This window comes from Patagioenas fasciata, chromosome 5, assembly GCF_037038585.1.
Source record: "Patagioenas fasciata isolate bPatFas1 chromosome 5, bPatFas1.hap1, whole genome shotgun sequence".
Classification (NCBI taxonomy): domain Eukaryota; kingdom Metazoa; phylum Chordata; class Aves; order Columbiformes; family Columbidae; genus Patagioenas; species Patagioenas fasciata.
The window spans coordinates 16392365-16413215 of NC_092524.1; the positions used below are offsets into that span (position 1 = coordinate 16392365).

The following is a 20851-nucleotide window of genomic DNA, read 5'->3' on the forward strand; positions in this document are numbered from 1 at the left end:
AGGCAAAAAGACAGAAACAATTAAGAGCTCTAACAATCTGACCCTGCTGTTTGCAGCACACAGTGATTTAAAATTATTCATGTGTTTCAATATGGAAGTCATTTAACATAATTTAGCAAACCTGAGACCTACATTAAGATGTAATAATGATGAATCGATGAGACACAGCACACACAGTTACAGAAAACCTCAGAGTCTTGCAGAGTAAAAGAAGTACCTCTGAAGACCTGGCAGGTGCCCCTACGTGGGTGGCCAAAAAAAAAAAAAAAAAGGAAGACTGCAAAGAAATAGCCTTTTTTATATATATATAAAAATACACACACACACACACACACACATATATAAAAGATCAAGATTCTAGAGTGTAAGAAAGGGTGTGGATAAGAATGCATTCCAAATTAGTATCTGAAAAATGTACATGGACAGGACTGGATCAGGTTTCTAAAATAAAAAGCAGATGGACTGAGAGCACTTACTAAATTCACTGAAGAACAAATACACTGTGGTTGCATCTCGGCATTATTTATTATCCAAGCAGCCATTTTAGGACTCAAACACAGCTATTTCTTGCACAGTACTTTTATGTCCTCAGCACAGGCTCCCCATACAGCAGCAAGCACAGTGCAAATCCTCTGGGACAAAGCACATGTGCAAATCTTTACCTTTCCTTCTAAAAAAAAACATTGCTCACAAGGCCTAAATCTTTTGAGGTACTAAATAATTAAACATCAGAAAGAAAAATGGCTGGCATTTCATCTTTTTTGTGTATTTATCACAGATACAACATGGATGAAGTTTTATAGCACCTGTTTGATGATACCCCTTGACCTCCTATTTCCTCTGCACTACTTATTCTGTGGAACAGTTAATAACAAGAACCATTAAATGTTGCACAGTTTGAAAAATAGCTAAAAGTATAAGGTGGAAAGAAAAGAAAAAGGATAAACGGATGTTTTTTGCTGCTGTACCAGAATTTCTCAATTTCAGTGTGTGATTTTTTTCTAAAACCAGATGAGTACAGGGGAACAACAGCCCATGATAAAATCTATTAATCCCAATTGTCAATTTTTCTCAATACCATGCTAAGATAGTGTAGTGCTTTCAAACCAAGCCTTCTGTCTCAGTCCCTTTTCGGAAGGAAAAGGTACAGCATAACATTTCCAGACAGGACTCATTTTTGTTCTTTGTATGCATACTGCCAATCACAGCAGGACTCTGGATTTAGAGAGAGGTTTCTGGAAGCCAATACAAGGGAAGCACACACACGTGGCAGCTCAGCACGTAGGATGGGAGAAGAAAAGGACACATTTCACCTCTGCAGCCTCCACATAACCCCAACACAAAGCTCCAGAACACTTCACATTCAACAGTGGAGGGAATCTGAGCCCTGACTTGCAGACCTAGCTGAATAATGAATGCTTCATACAAAGCTTGTTTCTTTGGTTTTTCAGCCCCAACTGTGGTCAGCTAAGCACTGCTGCCAGCTCAGGTCGCTAACAAAAGGAATACTGACATCCTGCAGCCCAACATGAGCTTCATTTTGCATTAAAACTAACTTTAAAACAACAGATTGTGGTGATTTTCAAACCATTCATCACTGTTTAACACCTGTGAAGTGCACTATATCAAGCCTCCAACTTGAGAAGAGTTATTCTCTATACAAGCTCTTCTGGAACCCACTCTTACTGCAGATTGTTTTTTAAACAAGCAAGATGGGGCTCAGCAGTCATTGAACAGAGGCTAACTTCCATGGAGAACGCCTGTATGGCAAATATGAGTAGAAACAAAGCTTTTTTGGTATCCTCTAACGTTTTCCATTCATACACAGCCTGTATTAAGGCCATAGCCTGCCTGGGAATGTCATCCCTCAAGAAAACACTACACCTACAAAACGCAGCATGACAACCTCTTGTAAACCAAGAACTACACAACCAGCATTATGTTTTTGCTGGGCTCAGCTCTCTGCAGGATCTTGTGCTGTCCCTGGATTTATTTTCAAGGTTCCAATTCATACAGGCTCAAAATTTGTAAACCACCAAATCCCTAAGCCCCACACCACTCCCAATGAGTCTGCTTTTCAGAAACAGTGACATTTCAGTACCAATGACACTTGGTTGCACGGGAGATAGGACTGGGTGGTGGGGCAGGCCCCCAACAGAAAGGACATGAAGACAGACCCACAACAACAGTTACCACTTTCTGATCGGCTTCCTTCTTGACATTCTATTTATGCAGGGGGAAAAACAAACAAACAAAACCAAACAAAAACCACCAAAACAAAACAAACACCAAAACCAAACACAGTCAAACACATCAATATTGCTTGGGAAAGACAGCTGTGGAGAAGTAACCGGACATAGCAATGACTTGCTTCTGTATTTACTTTTATCCCAAGAGGTGCTGAGTAACCACAGAAACGGGTGTGATACAGGAACCTGAGAAAAACACAGATCAAAACACAACCACAAGAAGTCAGGCACTTAGCTATAGTTTGTTAACAGGCTGACAACTACTGTGAGGTATTTAAGGTATTTTGTCTGCAACACAATGAAAATGCTTCAGCTTTTCCCAGTTTTACTTCCTGCGTCTATTAAAACAAAACACATAGTTCTACGCATGGGAATGACGGAAAGTCCCTGAGACACTGGGTTGAATGAAGAAATATTTCTGTCAGCAGGTCCATGACCTCCCCGGGACACTCTGTCCAGGGCAAGTGCCCATGGCCAAGCTGTGCTGCACTCGCATCCAGCAGCCCAGGTGATGCGTAGAGCTCCCCGCACTACAGCTCTGCCTTGGATTTGGCAGATGTTTCAAACAAAACCTTCCATCGCAGTAAGCAAGCACTTTCCAGCAGAGCTTTGCCACACCAATAGGCTGCTAAGCTTAACTGATGACATTTTTAACTCTGAAAAAAAAAAAAAAAATCATCAATAGTGATCAGAAACAACAGCTGCAGAAGAAACTCTCTAATGTGTCAATGCTGTAACAGGATTTCCAGAAAGGCACAGCAAGAGGAAAATACTACATTAATTCTGAACTGGGTCCTGGTCATGCTGAGAGCAGCACTTACCTGTTAAATACGTGGAATTGCAACATTTATCTTGTCAAATACTGTGGAATGAAGTTAATAGGAAAAATAAACCTGCATTGATAGTACGTTAGAGCAATTTTTAGATTGCTTTTACCCACCGAATGTACAGCTCGCAATTTCCTGAACCATTATAGTATTACAGCAGGTGAACCTACCTATTTACACCTTTTGGAATTGTTTCCCTGTGTGTTAATACTGTTAGAAAAAGGTATTTTCCTTCAGCATTGCTGTCCTGTTGCACTATTCAGCAATATTTAAAACATCTGTTGATTTCCATTTCTCCAGTGTAAAAGACTTTTACTACGAAAGATGCCCTCACAAGACCTTATTACAGATTAAGAGTTATCCAAGTATTAAAATACAAAGGTCCGTTGCGTCACACATGCTATTGGTTTTTAATGGCATAATGTTTCATGCCTTGATTTGATAGTTGAGCCTGGAAGTAGGTGATTAGGTCAAAAACACATTAGACAAAACTATTTGCTTGTTGCGCTGTGTTGGTTTCCAGCTCTGTCTGCCCCAAGCACAGACACAGATATCTGTAACTACACCCTTCATCCACGCTCATCATCTCACTAATGAAACACGTTTACAAACGCTAACTACTTGACCAATATTATAATTATAATATTGCTAAAAATGCCCATTTACTCGCTTGCACCTGCACATGGAATAAATCTCAGTGGTCAGCTACGTCTCTTGGCTGGCACACACTGATCTCGAGAGGCATTCCTGCAGCCTCGCACTGGTATGGGACTCAGGCTTGCTGCAGAGCCATGGTGCCAAATCTGGGCGTGTTTGCTGCACTGATTTGGCACAGCATATGCAGCAGGTGTGGGCATAATGCTGCCCATAGATTTTGATGTATGCTAATTTAACTGCTATTTTAAATTATTAAATTATACAACTTCCTAATGAATATTTTGTTACCACATTGGTAGAAAACTATTATTTGCCATATAATCAATAAACCATTAAACAAAATTTCTATCCTGTTTATTGTATAAAATAACTGCCAATGAAAGATGCACACACATTATGAAACAACTCAAGTTTTTACCTTCTTTTAGTATATCTGTCAAATCTGAACAAAAACTAAAGGCCATTCTCCATCCTTATAACAGAAAGAAAATGTTTATTTACACTTTGAATTCTGGAGTTAACTTAAGATGACCATAAATTTAAATTTTTAAAATGCTAGCTATAAGTGGGACATTTTTATTGTCTCTCCACCACCCTCCCTCTGCACACACACACCCCCCCCCCCGAAAAAAAAAAATGCACCTATTATTCTGCATAGTTCTCAAAGCAAACAAAGATAAAAGTTAGTAAGTGGAGAATTGCTTGTTGTTCTTACAGCATAGGAGCCCTGTACTTCTGAATCACTAAGCAGCTGGAGTCTGGTTTAATTACTTAACATCAATCAAGATGTAAACCAGTACTTGGAGACCAAGGAATGCAATGCTCATCTGCAACACAAAAGAAATAGCTGAGCTATCTTAGCTTCTGCCTAGACAGTTTGTACACTAGGAAAAGTCAACACATTATTTTTATACTATGTCAGTAACATAAAATAGCCAAATAGTAATTTTACGCTACACTTACATATATCAGAGACAATTTGTAGTAAGGGAGAAAAGATCATGAGAATAACCCATCATAAAGGCTTGTAACCTCTAACACAGAACACATTTGTCCAGTACTACCCTCTGGCAAATAGCAGCACCAGTATATAATAGCACTTCCCTCTCCAATAAATAAATAGAAAGTTAGAATAAAATAAAAGGATAAATGAAATAGCAAACTCTAGATTCCTGACTGAATTTTTTAATCTGTTCACTCTCTAAGCTTGTGAAAAACACGTCTGTTATTGTGGTTTTGCTAATATTAAGAACACAGCACAGCAATGCTGCATTCAGCTCGATGGAGCGCTACAGCCTGCCTTTCACAAGATCAAAGGAGACGATCTAATTATCCCTTCTGGTCTTCAGATCTACAGATGTAAACTACACACTCTATCTAATCTATGAAAAAAGCAACCACCCACCATAGTACACAAGAACTTCTCCCTGAAGATAAAAGAAACAAGTAACTGCATGGGAGAGATTAGCCACATTACTTATTGCACTGTCAGAAGCAGCTGAGTTACTACAGTGCTGAGGTGCAATGAGACACCACGAGGATCTGTCCAGTCTTCTGTACATCCCAGGTAATCCATCTATAAAAATGAAGATTGTAAATAACTGCCTATATCATGGCAGTCAGTCAAATTTAACCAACTCTATAGCGGACACCGGCTGCAGAACACAGAAACTGTTTGTGTGCTGGGATCTGACCTATTACATACTATATAGACACAGAACAACAATGGTCCCAAACTCAAAGATCTTCCAATCTAGGCATAGGATGACAGATTAATTATATACAGACAGGTAGATACAATAGCACCTGGAAACCAGGTATCACGTCTGTCTCAGCACAGCAGCAGCTACAGTACAGGGGAGATTTTACACAGATTTTGAATGAGGGCAGCTGCACACAAAACCGCAGGACATCGGTACTGTCAGCTCACTGCTACGGTGGGAATGGCACAGCTCTTTTGGCAGTGCTTCTAGCTGGTATCAGTAACCATATGCCAGAAATAAAATTCCGATAAATTATGTCAAATGCACTAAAAAAGCCATGTGCCTTTCAATATTTAAGAGAAGTCTGCCTATGTCATCCCCTACCACAATGACCTAGCTCTTGAGCTACAGACAAGCTTTGCAGCCCCCTAAAGCTGGGACTACCTAGCAAACTAATAATTTCTTAACTTATATCAGACACCATTTGAGTCCTTTTTCATTACTACAATGTGTTGATCATTGCCTAGTTAAGGCATGAGCCACATTTAGGACTGGATTATCACAGCTCTTCTCTCTCCCATGCAACCTGCAATGAGAAACCAGAACGGGATAATGACACTGAAATCATTACAGTGTCTCATTTATCACCATTCTGGGGGTTCCTGCTGAAAAAGGAACTTTTCTGATTGCTTGTTAAAGCAGATTTAAGGACAATTCATGTCCTCAAGTGGCTCAAAGCAGCTGAATAGATGAGGAAACTCAGACGTTTGATTTGTCCAGAGTTCTAGGGCTGATTTCCATGGCCAAGTTCATGGTCGATTTATAACGAAAGCAGAGGATTATAATGATGCTTTTCCATGCCAAAGGGAATAACTCAGCGAAACAGTCACCCCTCCCTTTTTAAGCAAACTACTAAATCAGCAGAGATTGTAAACAGCACTTTGAAGGGAGCTGGATGGCATAGCGAAACATGCCAAATGAAAAAGGGATGCTGCCCAGCGTGCAGCCAGCACTGACGACATTCCTGCTGCAAGTGAAGTAAGTGACTGGAATAACTGCACATAACAGTAACCAGAGATGTCCAAACGTTAAACTCTGGTCTTAACTCAAGCACGTTCTTACATACAGTTACTGTTCTTTTAACACGCCCTGTCATTAATGACAAGATGGACCCTGTGCAAATCATGGTTTAAATATTGTTAACAGCATTTCAGAGAGAACTCTTGTGACAGACGAAGTCAGCTGCTGCATCTGGCCACTCAAGGCTGAAGAAAAAGAAATATTTGCTCAGACTTCAGAGGGCCATTTTGGTATAGAAGAGGAAGATAAAAGTAGGATTCTTTTACAATATGAGCTAGCAAGTCAAAGCAAATAGGGATTCCATTCACTGATAATCCAACAGAAAAGAGACAGTTATAAAACACATTCAGCACTGTTTGTTCTAGGCAATGTGGTTACATCTCATGCCAACAGATTATATGCTGGTAATTAAAACACAGAACACTTAATAAAAATATTAAAGAAAAAAGAAGGAAAATTTTCTTTCCAAGAAAGACCAGGGTGACTGCAGCACCATGGACACTGCACTCAGTGTTTACCAGCACACTCCATTTTTTACTATTTCAATTATATTTCAAAGTGTCCAAAAGCACTCATTTTGATCATTCAGAAAGATCCACCTGCTATAATTTCCTCTTAATCTGGAAATTATTAAAAAGTTCTAAATTTGGTTGCTTAATTATTCAATCTATCATGCCATTTAACAAAAAATTGGGTTATTTTTAAAAACACCTCCATCATTGGAGCCTGCCATTTACTCCTAATACAACGCCTAAAAGGCTCTCTACCACAGCGGAGACCCTGATGGAGATAGCACAGAAGATAACGCTCATGTCAGGACACAGAATGTTTTCAGAATGGAAATACACTTAACAACAGAAAGTGCTTATTGTTTTTCATCTAATATGTTATTTTAGTGTAACCCTACTGTATTAAATCTAAGATCACACCAGAATGCCATTGAAAAAAAGCATCAATTGAAAAATTATCTCATATGTATACTGACAAAACCAATACTTAACTAATGAAATGTATTCTCATCACCCCAATAAAAAGATACATGAAATGTGTGGGGAAGAGTGATTAAAACATCAAGAATTATTGTTATTTTGACCATATACACAAAAAGAGGATCACAAATGTGCAAGGCTAGCAAATGCTTTCAGTGAGAAATACATTCCCTGAAGTCAGGTGGATCCACAGTAATTCTTAAAAAAGAGAGAAGGATGTATATGAAGTAATACCCTACTCACAATTTAAAGATCAGGAATTTCACCAGCAATTTGCATAGTTAGAGATCATACAGTATGATACTCAAGGGAACAGAACTAGGTTTGGGTTGTTCACAGGGTCTCCTCAATTTCTTTAAACTTTGTGGAAAATAAAGCTACATTTATATATGAAGTGTTTACATATAGTATCCAGAGACAAACTTTGATTTACATTTCAAATTCTGCAGTAAATTTACAATACATTTAGAGACAGTATTTCCCTATAAGATTACTCTTATTAAGAAGCAGAAAGAAACATTTATACATCAGAACTGATTAAACAAACCACTATCTATTGATCTATGGGAGACTACAGAAATAACAGACATCAACTTATTTTTCATTCAGTAGCATTTCTGAAAGATGCCTGGAGAATACAGAGCTCTTTTTAAACTTCTTTACAGAGGTGAGAAATATTTATCTAAAGATATATTGGATTCAGAGTTCTTCATTATTTTCTTCTCGTCCTTTTTCAGCTCAATTCCACTGGCTTTGCACACTCCCTCCCATTTGTACCCTCTAGAAGCTTGGTTAATTTATTTTTGCTACTTCAGCTAATGCCAAATTTGAAGTTAAAAAATGCGCTGAAATCGAACAATTATACAAATATATGGAAAGAACCTCTTGGTGGCTGAGGCTCAGCTACAAGTAGCTGCAAGTAGCATTGATTTTCTGCTGCTTTAAAATGCAAACAGAACAAAAGACCCAGTGAAGTGACACAGAGAACAGGAGACAATTCGGGAACGTGCTGACCAGAGAGAAAGCAAACAGTGAGAAGTCCAAAGGAGAGGTGTGCTATGGCTGCACTCCAGTCTCCTATTTCACTTTTACAACAGAGCAGACCACAAAGATCATTAAACAAACCATTGAAGAGCCAAGTATTACCTCAAACACCACGCTGTGTACTGCATTCTTCAAACTGTTACGGTTCATTTTATGGGGAGATCCGTAACAGCTAATTACACAGGTTGCTCTGCTCGAATCTGCATCTTCTGCTTTTAAGACGTCTCATGTAGAAGGAAAAGTGGAGTCATCCTGCCATGCACTGCTGTCTTATTCTATATTTCTAAATACACCTGCTGCAAACTTGGCTTTTCTATGACATTTTAATCACTTTCCTGTTTGAACATCAGGCCTCAAAGTGCTTCAATTATTAATTTTGTTTCTTCAAAGTGGCAGTGTCAAATTATTAACAGGTACAATAATCTTTCCGCACGAAAGATTTCCCATTTCTAGTTTCACAGAAACAGGGCTATGCCTAGTAGGATATTTACTTCAAAACAGTTCTAAAATACCGCCAGGAGTATGTCCTGCAAAAAACCCACTAGATACAAAACCAGTCCTATTAAATTCAGTACCAGTATACACCTACATTTAAAAAAGAGAATATTTTTTGCATAAACAAGAAGGGCACTGAAATTCAATTTAAAGCGGATTTCAGGCCTAGAATCCTAAAGCCCTTTGTCATATGGACTGAAAGATGACATTTTCTTTCCATGACCTAATGCAAGTGAGGAAACAAACTTAGCCTCATTCTTTTTTTAGGCCACAACAATGGCAAGTGTTTGCCTGTAAGTAACACAGTAGGTACCCCACACTTTTGCCAGAGTTACATTACCTGTCAACAGGAAACATTTGTCATGCTGTCACCTAAAAGTCACTTTCCAGTTGCATGTCTCCAATTAACGGTGTAATTATTCACATATTTATGACTTTCAAAAACTAATGTTTATTCTGGAGTCACTTTTCTGTTGCTTATGGATAAGCTAATTCATATGTTGAAATAAATACAGAATTGAGCAGGAAATAGTTCTATGAACCCCAAATCCAAGCATCCTTAAAATCAAGAGGTTTATATTATGCTTCTGCTTCTGAAACCGTCCTCATGCTTCTCTTCCTCTCGAAGAGCATGAATTGCTTTTAAGACCTGAAACTAGAGGTATTTGCACTTAATTTGATGTTTCCATACTAACTTATTTTCATAGCTGGTGCTGTATTTTTGTTAAGTTCTTGGGTTTAGACTTGTATACGGTTGCTTATTTCCTTAACAAATACGGAGTAATCATACTGTATATATGATGGCTTTAAGGAAATAAAATACTTCACAACTGGGGACATCAGAACAAAATAATTCATCCTAGACTCTCTCAGGCACACCATAACTTTCAAGCCTATATTAAAAACACACATAGACTCAGATCTGAAATGACTAACCCCTTTTATTACACACTAAATTAGAATGTGGCCTCGCACACAAACATCTATTACACAATCTTAAATATGATCCTTAAATCTATGTCCACATGTCTAACAAGCAGGTTCCACTAACATGTGTAACCAGCTCATTAATATTTGCTCCCTAGGGTTCTGAAGTGAAGAATAAAAAATAAGTATTTGTCTAAATAATTCATGGAAAATGACTGGCCTTCAGCATCCAGCAACACGGGCACCCAGTGAAATGCAGCACAGCACTTTGCTTTTCGGCCACCTCACATGCAAGCAGAACACACAACTACACAGTAAACACTGGAATACTTTTCATTTCAAAATATTTGGGAATATCTGTTACCTGAATGCCAGTACTCCAAATGACATCACAAAACACAGTTTCCACTAACTCTTTGCCAAACCTTTAATATCTACAGGCTGATCTGGCATTATTTCAGGCCTTTTAATAAGCTGCATACAAAGTAAATACACTTCGAAGAGAACAGTTCTCAGGCTCTACAACATTTAGGTACCCCTGCTTCAAAGAGATAAATCTCATTTAACATTTTATTTAGTTTTGAATCTAAAATGAGTTTAAAAGAAACAATAACTCCCGTTTTCTTCCCCCCCTAACAGAAACTCAATTCAAGCCATATATGGGGACATGTTTGGTACCATCCCATCACTCACAACCTAGAGCCATCTAGGGAGATTTCAACAAAGGTCAAAAGGTTACAACCAAAAATTAACAAAGACAAATATATAAAATACTAGGGTCTTAATTTGAAACAGTTCTTCAGCTGATGCACATTGCCTATATCTTAAGTTTTCCTACAAGTAGTTCAAGGCAAAAAAAATACCCCAGATGTTACACCAGTTGGACTTAAAAGTGATGAAGCACTTAACTATTGGAAATGCATCAATGAAGGTGACAATGAGAAATAACTAAATCATCCCCAAATCCAGAAAGGGCAATGAAAACTCCTAGTACCAAAGCTTAGTTCTCTTAAAGAAAGTCTGCAATGTTGTGGTAAATTAAAGTTTTAAAAAAGCTACGCAAAGGAAACTTCTAGATCTGCTTTTGCTGTTCCGTTGTTTTTGTCTAAGGTTTAAGGAAATTTATGACTTCCTCCTTCTGCTTGTACCACTAAGAAATCTTCCAGTATACAAGTCTCCTAAATCCTCTGCCTACACATATACATATATTCAGGCAATTCAGCTGAAAACGCAAGTCCTTTTGTTTGGGGGCAGGGAAGACTCCCCCCAAACCTACTTTTTTTAAAAAAAACACCGTTCTAAAGTGGTTATAAAAAGTATGTTTGTGCTTCTCTGCTATTTATACTGTACAGGAAGAAGGCCTGAATATTGGCAGCAGGCATTTCTGTGTGTCTTGTACCTCAGATAAAAGTATGCCAAGAATTTTCATTAGTGGTTTCACTGCAGAAATCCTCAGATTTCTAGGAACGGGAGGGCAAAAAACTGTCTCATTCCTCTGCTAAAGGACATACTGTCACACAGCTGCTACGGTAAATAATAAGCATTTGTCAGAAGTTTGAAATAAACAATGGCAGAAGATTTTTTAAAGGCATTTGAATAAAAATCTTTTGCAATTCTCTATTCTTTGGAATAATCTGAAAACCTGGAAATAACATTATAGCATACAAGATGTGGAAAATCTTTTAAAAAGAAAAAAAAAAAAGGTCTATTTCACATGATTTTCGTGTACCACAAAGCAGCAATAAAGATCAAAACACATCTTTTCTTCCAATGCAGATCATCATTTGACCATTAGAGAAGGTGCTGCTGAAAGGGAAAGGCTGGTATTTCATCTAAGTAGTATTTCAAAATTTGCACTTTACAGCTATTCCACGGGAAAATGGGGGGGGGGAGTAATATAACTCTCAACAGGCAAGTACTCCCACACATTGTCTCCATGTGAAAATCTTGAGGCTATCAACCACCAGCTGCCTACAGACATTAGCTGAAAACTCAAAACTAAAGCCTTGTGTCACAGCCAAGTGAACTTTTCTCTAGGTCAACATGAAGATTTACTAGCACTCAGAACAGTATACACCAGCTTCAAGGTAAAAAGAGTTTGACGCAAATATCTGAGATAGCCCTATCAGCTCCATATTTCAGCTCCTCCCACCTGAATTGCCTTCTCTTGTCTAAGTCAACCAATGAACAATTGAATAGCCTTGACTTACTGTGAGATGTGAGTTATTGGGGTCAACAGTGTCTCACCCTCCAGGTCAAGCTCATCGGCAAAGCTGCTGGTCCTGATGAAGGGTCCTGTGTTCACATCTAAAAACATCGGGCTTTTTTTCACTGTGAGGAAACATGGAGATAACAGTTAAAGCAACAGCACTCAGCTTTTTCAAGAAAGGTCTACCATTCATTAAGATCTCTGAAACACTGTACATATTAACAGAATATTGAAAACAGGAGTTACTACCAAAAAATGGCATAGTTCATGAAAAACAAAACTTTAACTCTTCTTCTACTCAAAGAATTTCAGTTTCTGCTGAAGACTTAAAGTTAGGAGGTTTGGGGTTTTTTTGTTTGTTTGTTTGTTTTGATTTGTTTTTTGTTCATACTCCTCAAACACTTAGAACATAGAGTTATCTCTATCACAGGCATCTTCATGCATTATACAACTATATTCAGCCATACCGTGGGCCACTGCTCTACAGCAACAGCACGTGAGTAAGCGCAACATGAGTTCCTTTTTACATCATCTCTACTTCAAGTTTTAGTTTATAATACCAATTTCTGGAGCGTGACTAAGATCAAGAAATCAGGCCTAGATCAACAAAGGCATTTTGACAGTAAGCAGTCAGCTCCTGTCACTGTTTGAGCTGGTTTTACTGGTTCCCATATGGTGGATGCCTCACCTCTGAGCCCAGACATCAGAGAGGTGACAAGATATTCAGTTCATCACAGACGAGGTCCTTAGTAGAAAGGCCATTTCACGAAAATCCAGATATTGGAAGTTTTCAGTGTCAAAGTTATTTGTTAACCAAGCCTTTCATGCATCCAAGAAATCGGCAAAGTATTATAGATTTCATTTTTAAACTCAGGCTCCTAAATTCTGCCAGACTCTAACATTAAGAACCCTAAGTTCTTTTTCCACCATGGTCCTAACATTTGCATATAAATAAAATTACTACTGTATTTATACATGACTGTAAATGAATTTCATAGAGAACTAAAAAAAAAAAAAAAAGTAAAACTCTGTAGAAACCATAGATAGATTGTGACACCTCCATTGAAAACTTTATCTCTGCAACTGGTTGGATCTTTCAATGGAATAATTATAATGTTATAACTTCTGAAGTTTCTACTGTATTAAACAAAATACTTTCTAATATAACAGTAAATGTCCTGCCCAAATGCAACATGAAAGCTAAAGGAATACAGCAGAAATGGCTAACTTAAATGCAGCTGAATTCAATGAGAATAGAAGGGCGGATACAAATTCTTCCAAAAAATGCAATCATTTGACTCAAGTAAGTAGATGACCTCATATGGCAGAAATGTATTTGAACTTCTACAAGTAAATAGAAGAGAAAGTCCTATTATATCATCAGGCACATGGCCATTCAAAATTACAGTGAGAAAGTTTGCTCTCCAGCAATTCTAACAGGAGAGGAAGACCTCTAAAAATCACACTAAGAGAGACAACTGCTAAAAGAACAAATTACATTTTAAAGATAAATTAAAAGCATGAGCCACTTGCAGCACTTGAAAATGAAAATTCTATAGTAAGTTTTAGCAAACGTAGCTTCCTATTTTTGGGTTTGGTATCCTGTTATTTAATTACTTTGCTGTAGCCATCATCCACATAGTGACTGTGAAACAAGAAAAATAATTCCAGATTCAGATTTGCAGCAAAATGTCTTTAAAACAGATTCCATTTGGCTTTTACTAAATTAATTTTCACTGTTTTCATTTCTACAAGATACAAAAAAAAAACCTGTCGCAATTTCTAGGAGGACTCATGGCCTTTTTAGTGCTCCTGATGACAACTGCTGAACCCAAACCCATGTGAAGTGTTTGCTGAACACTCACTAAACTGTGTTTATGAGACAATACAGCACACAAGCAGATTTGCAGAAACAGCCATTCTTGCATCACTCACAGTTACTGCCTTTCAGTTTCAGGGGAGGGGAGAGAAGGAGTGACACAATGCAAATGGAACAAGGAGTCAAGGCTGTACCTCAGCCAATGTGAAAGTGCCATTATCTGGGAATACAGGGATGAAAAGCTGCTTAATGCGAGGCAAACAAGGCATCTCCCCAGCCTTCTTATTTTCAAGTTTTCTAAGAAGATCATAACCAAGATCTGTTCTGGTGACTGGTGCAGCCCTCTGCTCTTTAAGCTCTCATTTTTAAACATATGTGGCTGCCTCCAACATAAGGAAGAAACTACTTTAATACATCACCATGCAATCTTCTTGCACAGAGAGAGAAGAGGGACCAAGGAAAGAACATGGTAAAAACGAGAGCTTCCCTGCAACAACGTGCCCTGAAACAAGGCTCAAGCAGAGCACAAGGGAGCTTGTGCTGCTGCAACATAGTGTTTTATCTGTAAAAATAAATTCATAGCCATCTGACTTTGGGGGAGTCTTTATTGCAAAGCAGTGTTAAAAAAAATAGTATGTTAGAAAAGACCCTAAATTTCTAAATAAGTAGGCTAAGGGACAAAAAAAGATGCTTTAGAAACTAATTTTCAGTGGATAATAATGGGTGAAAAGAAACAGGAAACAGATGTAATGAGAGATTTTTACTATAATGCAAGGGTCCCCAAGCTTTATTTTCTCTATTTTGATGGGTAGCAGCAGCAGTAACAGGCATGGCTATCCAACTGATAAAGCTGAGCCAAGTGCTACTTTGAAAAGACAGAAAAAACACTCTCCACAATATGGGAACCTCTTTAAAACAGAAATTCTGAACTTTCTGGAAACCTTTAAGGCCAGGCTGGACAGGGGTCTGAGCAACCTGGTCTAGTTGAGGATGTCCCTGCTCATTGCAGGGGGTTGGACTAGATGATCTTTAAATGTCCCTTCCAACCCAAACCATCCCATGATTCTATGAACCTTCGATTCAGGATTATAATCACAATAACAAGAAATTACTGACGGGTTTTCTATATTACCAACACAACAATTCCGTACACAATACGACATGTACGCAGATGCTTTTCTGGTAGTAGGGACAGAAAATATTTTACACTTCCTCTTTTGCAAGCACAGACAAAAAATTTGAAACAGTTCAAAGCATTTAATTCAGTTTTAATTAATGAGTTTAATTAAATGAGTTTTAATTAATGCATTTAGAAAATACCTCTGTTCTGCAGATTTTTTCTTAAATATTTGCAATTTAGAACCTGAAAAACTTTACAAACTCAAAATTCTACTGACATACCTATGTTTTCTTTGAAAACCAGCATTACAATTTTCTGTGCCAGACAGAGCATTGCAAAGATTCAGTAATTAACAAAGGTGATGGAGCAATGAAATGAGTATTACCTGGAGAGGAAGGAACGCTGGAAGACTGCTGGTCGGTGCAAAAGGATGGCCAGGAGCGCTGACAATCTGAGTCAGAGTAAAGATGTACATGAAACAGGGATAGAAGTGGGGGGGGGGGAAGGAACAAAAGCTCCAGACAGGCAGCTGAGGAGATGGAGACATACCTAAAATGCTCTATGTTGTACCCAACATCTTTAAAACCAAAATAAACTGCTGTGCAAAAGAGTTGGTGCAGAATTCTTAGTGTGTATTCCATGTCAGCAAAATATGAAACCACCACTAGGGGAGGCATCGTGTCCCTTCAAACCCATTCTTCATGAGGGTTTCACCTGCTGCAAAATATTCTTCCCTACATGCCAATCCCATTTTGGGGAAAGTAATCTATCTGCTCACCCCTTCCTTCTTGACTTTAGGATTTCCTCAAGTGTTTCTTTCTCAAAGTGTACGATCTCATAGGGATCAGACCCCTCTTGCCCTGGTTTGTACCGTTCCTGGTGTAGCCAGATCCTGGACAGATTTCAGTGCTGTCGGGTGGGCAGGCCAGGACTGCCACCTGTGTTTGAAGCTGCCTCATACATCCCATAAAAACATTTGAAACTGCCCACTTCAAAGCTGTAAGTCAAGTGCCTGCTTCAAGCTGAATTTCTTGGGGAAGAGTTTCAGGCAAGCAAGAAGAGACTCAGCAACATATCATGTTTATGCTACGTTCAGTTCTTTTGAATAGTGTTATCCTTCTAACAATTATTTCATTAAGAAATACCTGTGGATTCACACACTGGGACAGAGCAACATCCTTCAGGCATGTTGCCTTTTACTCAAAGAGAAAAAGTCTCAAAATAGAAATGTTTTTCAATTAAGAATTCTGGAAAAACCCTCATTTTGCAAATGTTCTGTCAGTGCTAGGCATGCTCCAGCCTTGGCTCTTGGGTCTTTGCTGAAGTGACGATGCCAGAAGAAAGGAGGAGGGGGGAAAGGTGGTAGAAATCTTTGGCTGCAGCAGGATACTGGCAGAGAAGTCAGATGGGGGATCCAGGAATGCAAAGACTTGAATATAAATGGGCAGCTCAAAGGGAGAACAAGAATTTCATGAATATGAGAAAGCAGCATATGGATATGTGACAAGAGGCTTCCTGAAGACCAAATTAAATCTGAATGGGCATATTTTACTCTTGTACTTCCTAATTTCTTCTTTCTGAGCTTTTGACTTGGCAGCTTCAGTTTTCTGTGTAGGTAACCTCATCCACAGTAACTACAAATACAGCCTCTCCTCTTTATTTCCTTGGGTGTTTGGTAACCTCCTGGGTCCACTGAGCTCATGCTGCCTGGCTAGGAAATAGAAACTGAACCTACAGTGGCTGGCAAAGCTCCTCTGTCATTTCCCCAAGATGAAGGAATTTCTTGGTCATGTAAAACCAGGGACTTCATGGCTCTTGCTGCTCTTCTGAGCTTGTTCCACCATGCTCACCCTCAACTGAAATGCACTGCTTGGAATACAGGAGAAAAACGGAAACAGGAAAATGGGCAAATCAAGGATTGGTCAGGGGGAGTCAAGGAGATTGTTTGTTTTCTGCTATTTTACCACCTGAATTGCACCTATGTTACGCATGGGTTCAGAGGAGAAACTGAATATTGTATTTTCAGACAATTTAATCCAAGCCTGAGCATCCTTGCATCCAATTACTGAAGAGAAGCCTTTTTTTGGCTTTAGTGGATGCAGGACAGACAACTCACAGGTGGCTCACAACTCTCACTAAATCACAGAGGTTTTTTGCCTAGACGTAGCTCTAATCCTAGAGTCTTTGGGGAACACTCGATTGTTAAGAAAGTGCCTAAGCAAGCACCTCAGAAACATCACAAGACTACATGGCTGCTTAAGTGATCACAGAATCCAGACAAACAGTAAAATAAATTATTTAATTTATGGGTCCCCATATGTTCACAAATATCTACAGAGCATTTTTACAGGAACAGATGCATGTACTTCAGAATGCACAATATTGGAGGTCAAATCTGGAAACCTTTATTCCAACCCAATCTAATAATTTAGAAATTAAATCTCAGCTATATGCTCATAGAACTTAACTACTGGACGATTTATACTTCATTTATATGTAGATTATCTTTTCCTACTAGTTTTACATATACAAGCAATTTTTCTCAATTAAAATCCCAGAGTTCACCTACTCACATGCTCACTTTTTGCTTTGCAATGAAACTGTGGGTGCGATTGTGATTATGATTACAATTGTGAGAAGGTACATTTTTGTCTGTCTAGATCTCCTTGGTTGCAAAAGATTTCCTAGAAGCTATATGGCACTGGACACACACAAAAAGCACAGCAAACATTACATTGTCAGAAACTGGCATGCCATAGATAAAATTATTTTCCTCAACTTACCAAGCAATTTTAACATTCCTGTTTGTCCTGTATACTTGTAACAGTTTAGAGAGAGCAGAACACAGATAAAAAAGAAAAAAGATAAGTGTCAGAAGAAATTAGAGAAAATGCTTTATTGAAAGTTTATAGAGCTGATTTTTGAAGAGGCAGTAATAGGCTACCTGCAAATCATATTGTCCTTTAATCAACTTGTAAACTTAGTGATAAAAGGTGGGGCTGTACAAATGTAAGCAGCATTTGTACAGCTCATTCATTGGATTGTTTTGAAGAAAGGTATCTGTACTCAAAGCCTGATATACAGACTAAAATTAGTACTTGTCCACCTTTTAACAGCTGTCATTTCCACCACCAGATGCAATTTGCAACCATTCCTTAACAGAGGCCAAGAAAGAGTGGAAAAGCATGGATATTACAGATGAGACAAGACAGAAGCGTACCAAAAGGTAAGACTTCCTGCTTGAATTGAAATATGCCTGGTGTCAGCCCACTTTGCTATCTTATTTTAAAGGTTATTAAATTTAATCAGGTCAACCAAATTGAGGAGAATAAAACATAAGTACTTAAGGTATCTATAATCCATAAAACACACCTCATTCTTGTTGCCAGAATTTGAGTAATACACATTTTAAACTTCTAATAAAAGTACATTTGTAGAAAAGCCACATTGTAAATTCAGAGTTATTCTGGAAGTTCATTACAGTTAAAGCAACTATAACCAAGCTATTAATTATAAGGTGGCTATCAAAGTTTTTTCTTCTTTTTCCTCATACCATACCACTTTGTAGAGTGACAGTTAATACAGATGGAACCATATTTATCTTAACTACTTCTGCTTTCAAAATTTGATTCACAGCCTACTCCACTGAGCAGATGGCAGGAGCGCATGGTGGTTTCATGTAGCAGACTATGTTCAGTGCAGCCAAGACATGTCAATCCTTTTTGGTTGAAGTACAAGCACAACAGTAATGCATCTTGGGTAAATTTAATGCGGAAAAGTTGACAGCTAACCCCTGTAGTTTCAATCAATTGCAGAACTGGGGAATGTAAGCACCAGCCTCAGAGACAGCAGCTCTTCTGGCATGCAGCAATGACAAATAATCTTAGTTTGTTTGCAGTGGAGCACATTCATTAAAGGAATGGTTGAATCTCATCCAGACAAGCCAGCAACCAAAAGCAGAAAGCAAAGTATTCTTGCTTCAGAAAGGCAAGAGCTTGTTCTGTCCTCATCCTCTCTCCTACAGATATTAAAGAGAACCTGTCTGTAAATCACTAACAGAAGCCACTACAGCTACCGGCATTTTATAATGGAATTTCTTACCAGAAGTTTCGTAAGCTTCAAAACTGAAATCAGGTTTCCTGTCCTCCATCACGTGGTCATAAGTGATGTGTGGAACAGTTAACATCCTATCTGGAGAAGCAGGCCCATTGTCCTTGTCTAACTTAAATTTCTTCTTTTTAACCTATAAATACACATATTAAATTACTCGAACCAAGCCACATCTAGTTGTCTCTTCAGTAACGTCTTCAATAGCAATGCAGTCCCCAATGAGCTATAACCAGTCAAAAGAGCGCCTGATCAATTACATTTTCACGATGCTACACTGTGTGTTTCTGAGTAAGATTGTGCCTCATCCCACCAAAACTGGCTAATCCGTAGAACTCTGCACATTGTCATCTGCAAATCCCTTGTCTGCAGTAAAGAAATCTGCTAGCTCTGCAACTTTCTAAAAATGCTTTATATAAATCAAACTATTCTGGAATATCTTTAACATTTTATGGATGCAACAAATCATACCTTCAACAAAAAGCTAATGGATATATTGCTACTGAACTCAGGTGAACCTGCGATGATAGGGAAGATTTTTCCACAACATCCTCTACTAACTTGACACTGTGCAGTACTCTTACAATGGAGAGGATGAAGTATTACATAATCTAAAGATTCTGACAAAGAGGTTTTGTGGCTGTTTTTTAAACAAAAAACCTTGTAACTTTTGAAATCAGTTGATATGAAGACACTACCATATGTAAGCACAAGATGCCTTCCCCACAGAAGTCTAGAAAGCCAAAAAAAATCAATAGCTGACAGAAGCAGCAGTTTTGTTTTGTTTTTTTAAACCAATTAAAAGTTACTGGTTTAAAAATAGTAATTTCCTTTTTTTTGTTTTCCTTCGCTTATAGTTTGCCAAACAACAACAGCAACTTAACTAATTGATGTGCCTGAGTTAGGTCATTACTGCTCTTCTCCAAATCCATAGGTCCATTAAAAATGTCGAGCTTGGGAACTGAAGCAAATCAAGTTATAGTTTAAAATGTTTGTACACAGACAATCTCAAAACTGAAACGAAAATGAAACTTTGAAACCTAGTAATAATCTGTAAAACAAACACAACAAATAGCCTGTAGAGAGTAAACAATTCAATTGAATTTAAAAGATTTAAATTACTATAATAGGAAATGTTAGTTACTTGTACCATCACTGATTTCTTTGGTTTTGGACTGGGTGACAGCAAATGGTAATTTCTGGCAGGTCTTCGAATGTATATTTTCCACGTAGAAGAGTCTGGGTTTTCTGCTGCATAGCATCTCCATGCAGTCTAGAACAAATGTTTTAAGCAATAGATCAATTAATGCAGTTAGATTTCGAGCTATCTGTACTACAAAGTAACATCCAAGTAGCACATTATTAGTATTTTATTTAATAGTATTGTTGAAGTTCCCCGCTGGAAACAAACTCAGCATAGCTTAGAATCCTTATTTAGTAAACAGAAGCCACATAGTTTGAACTGGGCAAACCAGAAAGGAAGTTCAGTCTTTTCATGTGCAACTTTTGTTCACATTTGCAACAAACAAATAATAAGAGAGAATTCTAGACTGGACTCAAAAGATTGTGGTTGAATTTCTTGTTCTGCCTAAGTTTCCCTCTCTGACTTTGGGCATTTTGCCTAT

At 38.1% G+C, this 20851-nt stretch overlaps 1 protein-coding gene across 10 annotated transcripts in view; it reads right to left on the reverse strand.

The window, feature by feature from the left end:
* KCNQ1 (potassium voltage-gated channel subfamily Q member 1) overlaps positions 1-20851 on the reverse strand; it is a 404259-nt gene that overhangs the window by 225511 nt on the left and 157897 nt on the right. For 8 of the 10 annotated variants that reach the window (XM_071808985.1, XM_065839681.2, XM_071808988.1 and 5 more), the window contains 5 exons: positions 20377-20499; positions 19221-19362; positions 17903-17929; positions 15505-15570; positions 12182-12302 (listed from right to left, as the gene is read on the reverse strand). In XM_071808985.1, the coding sequence (XP_071665086.1) occupies positions 12182-12302; positions 15505-15570; positions 17903-17929; positions 19221-19362; positions 20377-20499 (479 nt within the window). The remainder of the gene's footprint in view (positions 1-12181; positions 12303-15504; positions 15571-17902; positions 17930-19220; positions 19363-20376; positions 20500-20851) is intronic. The other 2 variants (XM_065839683.2, XM_065839685.2) reach the window with 2 other exon arrangements.